The sequence below is a fragment of the Lutjanus erythropterus genome, chromosome 17, assembly GCF_056507025.1.
Source record: "Lutjanus erythropterus isolate fLutEry1 chromosome 17, fLutEry1.hap2, whole genome shotgun sequence".
Taxonomy (NCBI): domain Eukaryota; kingdom Metazoa; phylum Chordata; class Actinopteri; order Lutjaniformes; family Lutjanidae; genus Lutjanus; species Lutjanus erythropterus.
The window spans coordinates 3593789-3607911 of record NC_139333.1 but is presented as its reverse complement, the minus strand read 5'-3'; the positions used below and the strand labels follow the sequence as shown (position 1 = coordinate 3607911).

Here is a 14123-nt window from a genome sequence, read left to right as displayed (position 1 = left end):
CTAAACTTAACATCTGTTCTTGTTTGTTCCAGCTAAAATTCTAGCCGAAGCATTCTGAACAAACCTGAGAGGTGAGATTGATTTTTGACTAAAGCAAGTACAGAGAGAGTTACATTTTAGAGGAGATGAAATAAAAGTAGTCTTCATAGCTGGTGGCGGAGTCCGCCACCCGCATGCTGGAAAGCAGCCATCTGGTGTTATTTTTTGTAACCTCATCTCATCGATAACAGCCACTTTGTTTAGTGTTCACAGCCATATCCAAGCTGTATTGAATTACTGCTAATGCTAATCCAACATTTCAAGCATTCAACTGGTGAAACACATGATGGCTTTGTTTGTGAACCAGTCCCAGAAAAAAACAATGTATTTGTTCCCGAGGTTATTGTTGATAACAACCATTCATCAAAAATGTGTCTAGTACTTGGACTCAAGGCATCAGTATTTCTAAAATCCTGGCTACAGCCCAGGCTTGCTACCAGAGATGGCAAAAGTACACAGGTTCTGTACTCAAGTAGAAGTACAGATACTTGTGGAAAAAGACAAAAAGTAGAAGTACTGATTCAACTTCTTACATCTTTTACGTAGGTTTTAGTGTCGTCACGTCTATTTTAATTTTGTTAGTTTTTCATCCTGTTAAATCTAAGTACAACTAAAAGTAACAGTTGAAACAGTAAGTAACTAAAGTAACAACCCCTTTTTGAAAATGTAAGGAGTAGAAAGTACAGATATTTGTGTTAAAATGTAGATCATAAAAGTCAAAAGTTGTCTGAAAAATAAATACTCAAGTACAGCTACCTGAAACATCTTCTTAAATACGGTAACAAAGTGCTGGTACTCAGTTACTTCCCATCTCTGGTTGTAGACAGTAGAAGGTGACAAGAAAGACTTTGAATTGAGATTCAAAACTAATAAAGAATTCCCAGCAGGCAAAGGAAGCGAGGTATAAGAAAGAGTCTAAAATCACATTAACAAGCAGTCCTCCCTGCTGCACTCTCATCTAAATACAGTCAGACCCACTTCTCCTGTTGTACATACTGCCATCCGCAGTAGGCAAACATTCATAAATGTGACAATATCATTTCTTTAAGAAAAGCACATATATGCACACAGCCTGAGGCGCTCAGAGGCCCCTCATCTGTGAATCAATCTTTCTGTCTCCAGCACTAGAAGTGGCTCAATAGCATATATAACACAGTGCTGAGATAGTTCATAAAAATAAATACCCAGGTCAATTTTAGCGATTTTTTCCAAACATCCATCATTTTGATTCTTTAAGAGATTGAGAGTTTACGAGATTGATAAAAGCGCATGAGGAGAGCTGGGGTCTTTTCAACCAACCGACCAAAAATATGGGTTCCATGACTCATGCTTCGTCTTAACGATTCTGCATTACCTAGCATCGTCTCACTGTACAGAGGACTTTTGCTGTTTTCATCTATTCCAGAGTCAATGTGTGCAGGCTATTAAACTTTCACTTGGCGGTGAAAACAACTCAAAATGGGTTCAGCAATACAAAGCAGGGGTGAGAAAATAAAATCCACTGAACGTCTCAGCATTAAAAAAATATAACCTGCATCAACGCGTTCCTTTGACGGTTTGGACAGCATCTCTTTAACCTGCTTTAACATCAATATTTAAGTTCAAATGCAGTGTTAAATCACAACAGCAGCACTTTAGAGTTGTGATACATCTGCAGAACGTTGCTGAATAGATGCAGAGGGACAGAAAATAGATCAGGCTTCATATGGCTGACACTGATCCAGAATGACAGCCCAACACATCCTCACATACAGAATAGGTTGCAAATGACTCCCAAAATGACATATATTACTACTGGAGAGTGTTCTGTCAATATGTGCTACCCATCCAGCCATTATCTGGGTAGAGGGTTAGGGTTACTCTGCTATTGATTTGTGCTTTGGTAGCATTTTTTCAACAAGGTAGCATAAATTGACAGAACACCGGCATTTAATTCAGGCTGATTATGTGTTTGTCAGACCCTGATGAAGAGGCGATACATGTAGGTCTGTTTGTTCGCCCTTGCTTGAAAAATAAAAGTGTCATTTCACCAAAATGGAGTGCCTTAGTTTACTTATTTTGCTGTGGTTGTCTGCAAAACTCAAGCAATATTTCCTGAATCTTTTTGGACTTTTTACCCGCCTCACTAAAGAGCACCTGTTGGACAACCTATCCAAGTCACGCGGCACTTCCTTCTCCCATTAGAAACATAAATATGAGTCATAATAAGCTGCTCGCCAACCAAGACACTCGTTTTTTCCTGGTGAGGACGGGCTGGGATCGGCCTCAGGCTGCACAGTTAATCCCAATAAAATTGCAATGTGGCCGAGTGCAATATCCAAAACGCAGAACCAAATTGCAAAAAGGAAAATTGTGTGAGAAAATAGAATTATGGTGGCCTGTGTAGCTCAGCTGGTAGAGCGTTTGCCCACATGCACTGAGGCTGTGAGTCCTCTGCAGCAGCTGTGAGTCCCACCTATGGCCCTTTGCTTTCCTGTCTTATCTTCAACTGTCCTATCATTAAGGGGATGCAAAAAGCCCAAAAAATATTTAAAAAGAAAGGAAAACAGCATTATAATGAGGTACCGTGGTGCTGCATAGATGAGCTGGCCTAAAATTTCTGTTCTCCAGATGAACGAAAACATGTTTATTTGGTACAGACCTCAATAAATATCACATCATAACGATTTTAATAGTTTTTTTTCCAGTGAACATGAAAACATGAGAAATTGATCAGGCTGCTGCAGACACAGCAGCCTATATAGGGCACCTCTACTGTTGAACGCCCTTTCTGAATTTCCATGTGATGAATTGTGGGCAAATATTTTGTTGCTAATGTCCAAAACTTGTTGGTTTACAGTGTAGCATGCATGCTGCATACAGGTTGCAATGACAATAGCAGCAAAAATGGAAGAACAACATAAACAACATGGATGTGCAGCACTGAGAGAATAAAGTCACAGTTCATTATAAAAGATACAGTTAATTATTGTTACCCGTGAACACAGCACTGACCCCTTTCAAAATAAAGGTCTGATAATGGTTTAATGGTAAGCAAAATGCTACTGACTGCCTTTGCTAGACTTTTAATTTTTGGTATTTCCACAATGACCTTGAAGGCCACATGAAACCTTTCAGAGGGCTGCATTTTACCCACGTCTGCTGTAAAAACTCTAAGAAGCTGCCTCAAAGTACTGGTATGCATGAAATGCACTTATTTAGAAACACTGCAATTAAGGCAGAGTTTAGTTCTATTATAGTGAAGTGAAAACATCATCTAATTTTTATTTTCTGTATGTCTGTTTAATATAGATTTTTTTATGCTCATGCTTCTTCTGTAATACAGTTATGATGGCCTGCTTGTGTCACATGTTTGATGTCATTACAGACAGACTGACCTATAGCAATTAATGAAAGTGATTTTTTTTCAAAAGTACATCATCATTATTATTTCTACTATTCACATTCTAAAAAAAACAATAGTTATTATCAGTATTATTAATATTGTTTCATCAAATACCTCTGGGTATTACAGTGGCAGCTTATTAGCCTGCTTGAATGCGAGCTCTGTTTCTTCATTCTATTTTTGGTCCTTTGACATTATAATAGGTTTAAACAGTCTTTTACGACACAGCAGGCAGTTGTAAGTTTGGGAAAATTAGATAATTTCTTTGTGTATTGGCGCTGCAACGTTAATTAAAGTTCAGTAGAATTATAAAACCATACACCAGACACAAAGTAATGAGCGCATAAATTAGATAAATCACACGTGTCCTGTGTGCTTCCAATAAATTACAGAGAAATGATGGAACTAATATGCAATTCTAAGAGCTAGCAGCGGAGTAAATAACTCAGTCGGACACGTTCGCGCCGTAGAAGGAGGCACAACAGCGAGTGGAAGTGATGACACATTGAATACCTTTTAACCCTGACCGCACAGCTGAGGAAGAGGAGGTGAGAGTAAAGGGGAGATCGGCGCCGCGCTTAGAGTTATATGTGACCTTTAGCAAATTTAAAACTAAATGAGTGGGTTCAGAAAGGATAAGCAGTACTCCAAAGGTCAGCCGCGGTGACAAAGGCCCGAGAACGTGATTACATTTGCTTTGCTAACCTTGGGGGGTGCAAATGTTCCAAGATGTCGGACCTCAGCCGCGAGACGTTCCGGGGAAGAGGAATGGGCCATTAAGAGGTGAAAAGCAGCTGGAGCAGCTCTCAGGGCTCTGGCAGCACTGCACTGCTGTACCGGAGCTGAGAGGAGCCTCACAGTACAGACAGATCATTGCTTTTCCCAGCGAGGGAGGGGAATCATTGCATTTCAATTTCTACAGTATTATTTTGTCTGCCAGTCAAACACATAAGTCGCAACTGTTGTTAAGAACCTCTGTAACTGTCAGATGATAACTGCACCCGACAGCCATCTCCTGAACTGTTACACTGATCATCTCTAATAAGCAATATATGAAATAGCTGAAGTGTAGACGGGGGAAAGTTATATAACACTCACTCTATATGTCAAGCTGTTTTAACATTTAATTGCACTGCACTCTTATCTGTAGTTATACTTTAGATATCCATCATAGTAGTTCTCCTTGTCAAAACTCTATTCTAACTAGTCAGAATGGTAAAAAGATATCCACAACAACATTCTTTCTAGTTGAGATTGTATTTCAAGATATCTACAACTAGACAAAACTAAATTTGTGATATATAAATATACTGAATGGTAGACAGAGGCATTATGTTTTTAGGTCCTCCTATTTTTATGAACATAATATCTCAAGTAAAGTAGCTGTAATTAAGCCCCTTCTTTAAAAACTCACTCTCAATCTAGATATTTCGGTCAACTACAGACCTACAGTATATATGATCTACCCTTTCTCTCTAAGATTCTTGAGAAAGCAGTCGCCAATCGCCAATTTAGAACCCATCACGGCACAGAAACATCACCAATGAAAGTTACAACTGATCTCCTACTTGCTTCTGACAACGGACTTGTCTCTGTGCTAATTTTGCCAGATCTTAGCGCAGCATTTGACACCACTGACCGCGATATCATATCACTGAGACTCAAACTTTTAATTGGCATTAAAGGAGCCTCTCTAAACTGTCCTATTTATCAGGTCAATCTTGGTTTGTACATGTTATCGATGAATCTTTTATGCACACCAAAGTCATGAAGTTCCACAAGGGTCTGTTCTATGACCACTACTATTGACTCTATATATGTTTCCTTTAGGAAACATTACTGGGAAACAGTAAACATTTCAACTGTTTCAACAAAATATTCCAGTGCTATACAGATGATACTCAATTATATCTATCAAGCCAGAGGAAACCAATCAGCTAGCTAAACTTCAAGCATATCTTAGAGACACAAAACCTTCTGCTGCTGGGTTCAGCTGAGGTCTTTATACTCCACCCTGAGCATCTCTGAAACTCATTATCTAAAGATATAGTTCCTCTACATGGCATTGACCTGACCTCCGGCTCCACCGTAAGGAATCTCGGAGTTTTCCTCATTATCATGTCCTCTAACTCTCACATAAAACAAACCTCAAGGACTGCCTATTTTCACCTTACCTTTCCATAACATTGCTAAAATCGGGCATTTCCTGTCTCAAACAGATGCAGAAAAACTATGCAGGACTCCACACTAGGCAATCAGTGTCCATGGCAAGCCCATCCCTAGCTTCCTGCTTTACAACGCAGAAGTAACAAGCAGTCTGCTAGCTGTTTCATAGAAACTTTAATAGCTAGAATTGATAATTAATATCCTCCTAGTCAAAAAGAACATTTCAGTGATCCACAGTGACATTGGTCCTATCCACAGTTATCATTTCTGATATCAACAACAATGTTCCTAGAACAAATGTCACCTTCACGTGTATTGGGCTTTTAACTTAACTATCAGTTGCATTTTTGAAAACTAAAATGAACATTTTGGATGTTTGCAATAGAATTCTGGGGAAAAACTCCCACTTCAGACACCTGCAATTCAATTATTACTAGTCATAATTTTAATTCCAGATGACCAAAATGAAAAGATATTCCAGTAAGTTATTTTGAAGAACTATGACTAGAAAAACATATCCAGTCTAGGTTTTAAGACTTGCCATACACTGCAATGGATTCTTGCTCTAAGGGAGTATATGAGAACTCTGAAATGAACAAGTGTTGTAGTACTTTTTGAGTGACATGTCCCACTTGATGTTCAGTTTTCAATGAAAGCTTCACAGTCCAACTTGATCAAGTACAACAAGAATATGTTCCATCAACATTATCTCTCTGTGCATCATTAAAGTGGACTTCATTTGCAGTGAAAACTCTTCCTTTCCCTTTTATGCCCCTGCTATGAAATCCTGCTGGCTGCAGAACAAGGTAACTAGGGTTGGGAATTCTCCGCACGGCCACGGGAGGATCATGAATAGTGTTTAACTGCTCCAGCTGTTGTACGGCGGTTAGTAAAGCAAGTGCGCCGTGGAGAACTGCTAGAAGAGATAGCCGAGATATAAACGGAGCAGCAAACCGCCAAGTGGTTGGTGCCAGAGGGAAGGACAAACAGGCACTTATTTATGTATGCCTGGACATGCAGGGGAAGCCTCAGTGTTTGCTTTTGGAAACAGACATTCACTGTATACAGACAACATCTATCTACATCTTTTATTCCCAGAGGCCTTTTCCCCTAACCTCACCGCAATGTGCCAAGTTTTATCCTCAGCCCTCATTTGGATGGATTCACTTGGAAATGTCAAAACACATATTACCACCCCGATTCACAAAGTTGGGCAGTGGGAACAACGTGGCTGAATATTCAAGCAATGTGGAAGTACCTTATGACTGGCTAGCTCTGCTGCTCCACAAAGACTGGGCTGCATGACAGTCAACAGGGAAATGCTAGTTTTTGACACAAGTCTAACATCTGTTAGGGTTGTTCTGATACCAGCTCTATCTCCTTGAGATTGTGTTTCTGTACAACTTTGAAACAGCGAATGCATTCTTTAACCAACATACATTTACATTAATATAAGAAGGAAAATAAAGTGAATTAACATACACAACAAGTTGCAAAATACTGAATGTATCTCAGTAAAAAGTATGACTGACAACATATGTAATTTGTCTGTCCATCTGTATTGACTGCAGTGTTATTCACAATCCAAACCTGAGACCTGAGAATTTTTTTTTATCAATATTTGACTAAAATGATGATCTTTCCCTAACCCTCATCCAAAGTGCCTTTGTTGTCTAAACCTACCCAAAAGATGATATTTCCTTACCTTAACTAAAGCACTTCTGTAGCAGAACTTTAGGAGCGCACCCCAGACTGTGGCATTTAAGTCCTGCATTTGTACGCCCGCTTCAGTCATGCACCGGGTCAGGTACCCGTGGGTGAAATTCAAACGTCACTCCATTTAGGTTATCAGTGTATTCATCAGTTTATCGAAATCTCAATATGGCTGACTACAATTTTCAAATCACTGAAGACGCATCATATGTTCCCCAGAAGCTAATTATTATTTATATTTAATTAATACCTTTATATGTTCAATACTTAACTAACAATATGGTTATTTGTGCAGTAATGAAACTGTTTAATAATCTGTGGAATAATAATAATTTAACAGTGCAATACACTGTTTACAGTGGCATCATTATGACATTTAGCTATGTATACTGTGCATTGAAACCAGCCTGTACTCTTATTTATAATACTTATAAACACACTTATCCCCCATCTATAGCCTTATTGGTGTTTTATGCTGTTTAGGTGTAAATCTGTTGTATATTTGTTGTTTATATTTTTTATAGCATAATGCACATATTTTCTTTTTGCATATTTTTACATACTTAGGATTTCTATTCCTAGTCTTATATTTTCTATGTGCTTATATATTCTTCTGTTGTTGAATGGGAGCAACTGTAAAGCAAACAATTCCCCCCTGGGATCAATTAAGGATTTCTCACTCTGATTCAGTAAAAAATTGTGTCACAATACCATTTTAAATTAAATATTCTTGTCCTGCGAAGATGTCCTGGCCCAAACATGGCCCTTTCAACGTGAGAAAACATAATTTTTTGGTACAGATCCATGCAAAAATCACACTATAATCATTGCAATATGTTTTCCAAAGAAATTGAGAATGATATAAAAAAAATATAATTCCCTCAAATATTGCAAATCATGTAGCAATTGCAATATTAGCCAAAATAAGAAAAATCGCCTTTTTTATTTTTTTGTCATTCAGCCGTAATATAAATATACTCAAAATGAAACAGTACGATGAAAACAGCCTTGAATAAATCATGGCGGAAGCTACACTGGACAGATTAGAAGATGGGGAGACTGTAACCTTCCTTAAACTTAATATGGGAAATCAAAAAAATGATGACACATCTCCATCATTAATTACATGACATCATCTTGTTGTGCCTCTTCTCCTGCTTTGGTTTGATGACACCCGACTGGAGAATTAAGAGCCGCCAACTGTTTATTTCAACAAATCGGCTCCTAGTGCTCGCACAGCAGTTGTGGATGGAAACTCGCATTAATTTACATCTTCTCTTGCAGATTTTGTGGAAATTTTGGTGAAATTGTGCTTCCGGTGTTTTGTGCTACATTTGTACAGACATCTGGCTAGTGATGGCACTGGCTTGTAAACAATCAGAATAAATGTTAATCGTGACTACATCTTGAGATTGCAGCCGGTTAGTTAGATCTCTGCAGTGAAATTGGCATTTTAGTTTCAAAATCTAGCAAAAAATCAGGGCAATATGTGCCACTGATATTCACACACCTTTGTGTAATTTTCAATTTGCACGTCTGGGGTGCAAGCAGGGTTTAATTTTCAATTTAATGGTAGGGTTGACCTTACATTATCTTAAAATATTGTCTCGATCTAGAGAAAGTCAACCCTAACCCGAACCTCTACATCTCATTATCACTTGATACTAGAAATTACCTTCCCCACCTTCCTCCTTAAAGTTAACCTTCCACAAGTGAGTACCAGCAGAATGTCCTCTGTTTGAGTTTTCTGTTCTATACACACAAAGACATTTAGTCCTCATAAGCATAGACACCAGCTCAGGTAGACACACTCATACACACAGCCACCTGCAGGCTTTATCAAAAGCACCTCAGCTCAGCAGAAAAACACAATCTCCGGAAAATAATTGGCCTGACATGCAGATACACAACAAGATGGAAAAGGTTGGAAGGAACAGTGAGCCGCCGTCAATCAATCAGTGGAAAAAGCGTCATCTGTGTGGGAAGGGCGAAGAGGTCTTGTCGGAATGAAAAAATGAAACCATTGCCAATGGCAAGGTGGCCCGATGTTATCTTAAATATGTAATAAGCTCTGACTTCAGGATCAAGCACACAGTGTGGTTAAGGTGTATTCAGGAAAATCAGTATTCCGTGGGAACCTTCCATGCATCAAAGTGCTGCGCACAGTTTTGAGGCTTACCTGGAACAAAGCTCCCCTGCACCACCTCCTTGTACGCCCACCATCCTTCGTGAATTTTCGGTGGATTCGGCTGTGCTGTGAGGTAAGGAGAAGAAACACAGGAACATCAATCACTTCGATCTGAAAAATTCAGACAAGAAAGCAAAAAAGCACGGTCCTGGCCGTGTTCAGAAACGCTGCGTTTTTTGTTTTGTTTTTCCCTACCACCCTCATCACTTCCAGACGCCCCCTAACCCTTCTCAGCAAAAGGCCTCAGCAAATAGACTCCCTAGAGATGGGCTCTGAGCAAACAGGCCTCCAATTCAAAACTCTCGTTTCGGTCCAACACAAGCGAAGTCCCTTGTGTGATGCGATGACTCCCTTGGCGTTAGTATGGAAATGCATTCTGTCGTGTTGTGTGAGCTGTGGAAGAAAGCCCCAGATTAAAGCAGGGTGGTACAGTATAATTGAGGTGACTCAGTAAAGGTCTCAGAATGGAGAAAGAGTTGTGACCGAGAATTACCCAGCGAGCCTTCGGGATATTGCTTTTTACACCTCAACTTTTTTTCCCTTTCCTGTTCATTCACCCAACGCGCAAAGCGGGGCTTAATCGAGGGTCTCGAGGTTGCCCTGCTTGCTTGTCTTTAATGGAAGTTGAGGTGGCCGAACAACCCTCCTCCCCCTCGCTATCCCCTCCATACAGCCCTGCCGCAGTAACACTGGAGAGCAGGTTCAATTTCAGAGGGGTGGGCCGGCTGGACATGGTCCAGAAAAGGCTATTTTCTCTGAGGGCAATCTCCGCTGCCATGAGCTGAAAATGGGGGGAAAAACAGCAGTTGGCCTCCCAGCAAAAAAAAAAAGAAGAAAGAAGGATCCTGTTTGTTGACTTGTTTCTCAAAATGATAAATTGTTTCTCCCTTTTTGATGATAAATGAACTTGAAGTAAACACCACCTTTGATTGGAGTGCGCCTAAATCAATGCATCGGCCAACCAAGCAGGAGCAGTGAGTCGGTCTTTCCGAACCATTAGAGGGAAGCTGGCCCCCTGCCCGGCGCTGCTGGACCCTGACAAAACTCACAAACTGCAACACAGGATCACTTATAAAGTTTTTAGAGAGTCAATTTTACACAAAGTGGAAGACTAAAGAAACAAAATCCGAATCACTCCCTCCTGTTCCTTTTTTTAACCTCTTTAAAGAACCGAATATGATTGATCCAGTGTTAAAATTGCTCTGTGTAACACACCAGACACCATGCTACTGTAAAATTCATTGTGATGCTTGCGTGTAGTTATTATCATAAAAACAGAACCTGCCGGAGATGATTTGAGTCTCTTATTAGTTGTTTCTCAAAATGAAAAACACTTTCTTCAAAACTTTTGCTTTTTGGTGCAGAAAGCAATATCTTTGCATGGTCCCTGTAATCTGACCCGGAGAAACACACCATCATTTTTCCACCAAGTAAGTTGTTTGGTTTTTTTTAATCAATTAACCTCCAAATCAATTTTTGCATCCTAAATTGCTATTTGGACTGTGAGCAGTGCATAGAAAGGACATCCTGGCTACACCGAAAGCCCTGAAACATTTAACAAAGTTTAAAATTCTGATATCATGACAACCCTACTATCTGGTGAACCAGTTTAAACCTGAACCATTGTAACCCTGCTCTGCTGAACAGTAGCCAATTATTCATTACCTATTACTAATTTAAGAAGCATATTACTTTAATTACTGAAGCAAATTAATTACAGCACAATTAATTTGGTACATTACTATTACATTACTGTCAATCACTCACCAGCTCCCTCAAAGGTGCCTTTCAAGCACTCCGAAGCTGCCACCTCCACATAAACATCGTCCATATTGAAAACAATGAACAATGTTCACCCAGTCTACAGTATGGAGGTTTTAACATTAACAGCTAGCCAGGCTTGGGGAGTATTGGATTACATGTAACAGGATTACATAATTAGGATACCAGAAATGTAACTGGATTGCATCATAGTTACAGAAAAAAAGACGTAATCAGGTTACAGATACATTTAGTGAAAATGGGGATGATTAGCAGGATTACAGTTTTACAAACCATTTTAACTCATCATCTAATTTAAATAAACATTTACAGGTCAGACCAACCGCTAATGTTAGCAACACAGAGCAACCACTAACTTTGGCTACATAGAATAACCGCTTAGTATGTTAGACTGCTAACAGTGCCTACACAAACCAACTGCTAACATCAGCTACACAGACCAATGGCTAGCATTACAGAACAACTACTTATGTTAACTCATAATTACCACTATTAATCTAAACATGCATTCAAACATAACAAATGCGGACAAGGAACAGCTGGGCAAGCGATTAATTAACCTACAGTGAACATAAAACATTATGTTGGGCTAAACAATTTCACCATATTTGATACTAAAGTAATTCAAAAGTAAAGGATCAGTAAGTCAGGTTACATTACTATAATACTTGGATTAGGTTACTGACTAACACTACCAACTCTGCAGCTAGCTTAGCCCCAGCAATTTCACACCACACTCCAGAAGAACTCAAGAGAAGCTGAACAAACCCCAGCTGCTCCTTGTGAAATGTGTGCTTTATATTCAGTCTGTTGTGTCCTGTTCCTGTGGTTGGATGGTCTTTGATGAGCTAATTTGTTGAGCATATCTGCAACATATCTATCTTGATTGTTTCTATGACTCAGATAGCTTTATTTGCAATCTCTAGGTTGGCGCTTGCTGACCAGACCAGCAGTTAGCTAAAATAACTTTTTTTTTTTTTTTTTTTTGGTATTTTTTGGAGCTTGTCGCCACTGAGCTCCCACGAGCTGTGGCAGACCTGAAAGACTTGTCATTCCGGTGTTTACAAGTACATACTGTCACCGGGTTTTGTTTACTTGAAAAATTAGTTACCAGTCTGCTGTATCCTGTCCCAGTTTTTCTTTTTTCTTTCTTTCTTTCTTTCTTTTTGAGCTTGTTTCCACCAAAGCTGGCTGTAAGTGGGAGACCTATTATCATTCTATTGTTATCAGACCCCAGTTGGTAGAGAAATAAACAGCTGGAGGCGACAGTGCAGATTTGTGCTTCATTCATGACAGAATGCAAGAGAAAAGTAGGCTGCATGACTGCAAATTTGCACAGAGGCTAAAATTAATCACCCCCCCAGTTTAACTTCTGGTGAGACAGCAAACTAGCCCAGCCACCCAAAATGTTGAAGCAGCAGATCAGTACACAGTTCCGTAACTGGAATCAAATTGTTGTCTCTTACACTACTTGTTACCTAAAAAGTAACTGCATTTAATGTCATGCTCAGTGGTGCCACAATGCACAACGCTGCTGCTGATAAAGAAGCGATACCAAAAGACCAACATAACCAAACAAAACTAGTCATAACCAAGGTGAGGCACGACTCAGACTTTCTCACTGCACTAAGCCCAGCCCAGGACTAAATGCATTCTAAGAACCTTAGCCCCGGGCTGACTTAGCCTTGGGGCTTGCTGGCCGTGCTACGAAGCAGGGTTGAAAGTCGAATAAACCTGGGCTAAAAGGCGCCAGTGTGAAACGGGGCTAAACACTGTTAAAGAGTAGTCACGCTTCATTCAAGAACATAAACATTAGTAGGTGTTCTAACGGACCTTTGACCTAGGGTTTAGTAGAAATGTAGTGTTTACCACATAGGCCTTGGGTTAGGATAACCCTAGGTTAATAAACAGAGGTGGCAAAAGTACACACATTCTGCCCCCAAGTTGAAGTACAGTACTTGTGTAAAAAAAGCAGAAGTACTGATTTAAGGTCTTTACTCAAGTTAAAGTGAAAAAGTTCAGGTTCTGAAATGTACTCAAAGTGTAAAAGTAAAAAAGTTGTCCGCTGAAGGACATTTCTACGTACTGTTTCTGTGCAAAGCTTACTGAACCTCATCTTTTCTCTGCAGTCAAGTCTTTCTTTCTGTCTGTGTGTTTCATCTTGTTACGTCTGTTGCATCTTGATGCGTTTTTTCGTCTTATTACATTTTTGTTATGTTGTTTTTCATTTTAATGCCGCTTTTTTGTCTTGTTATGTCCTTCAGGTTGTTTTTCTTCTTCTTTCATCTTTTGTTTTGTTAAGTCAGATTCAGTCTTGGGATGTCTTTTTACATCTCTTACACCATGTTTTGTCTTGTTATGAGATTTTTGTCTTATGTCTTTCACATGGTTTTCCATCTTAGTGCGTCGTTTACAACTTGTTGTGTTATTTTTAGTCTTGTCACGTCTCTCTTGTTTTGTTATATTTTTTTATTTATGTCATTTTCCAGGTTTTTGCTTCTTTTTTGTTTTGTTATGTTGTTTTTATCTTGTTACATCTTTTTTGTCTTGGTATGTCTTTTACATAGTTTCTCTTGTCTTGTTGTGTCTTTCTCATCTTTTGGCATTGTTTTTAGTCTCGTTAAATCTTTATCGTCTTGCTACATCTTGTGTCTTTTACATCGTGCTTGATCTTGTTACATTGTTTTCGTCTCGTTACGTTTGTCTTGTGTGATATGCAGTGATGGATACTCCAAGATACCATCTTTTGTATGTTTTATGGTCCCATCCATTTAGGTTGAAGTCGGTCTTGATGTTAGGAATGGGGCACAAAGTCCAGCAGAATAAAAATAATCAATAACTCCCCTTAAA

The 14123-nt window shown here is 39.3% G+C and overlaps 1 protein-coding gene across 2 annotated transcripts in view; it reads right to left on the bottom strand.

The window, feature by feature from the left end:
* The window catches only part of ca10a (carbonic anhydrase 10 (inactive)a), a 344554-nt gene that overhangs the window by 291940 nt on the left and 38491 nt on the right, over positions 1 to 14123 (bottom strand). For both annotated transcript variants that reach the window (XM_084740822.1, XM_084740821.1), the window contains one exon: positions 9483 to 9557. In XM_084740822.1, coding sequence (XP_084596948.1) covers positions 9483 to 9557 — 75 coding nt within the window. The remainder of the gene's footprint in view (positions 1 to 9482; positions 9558 to 14123) is intronic.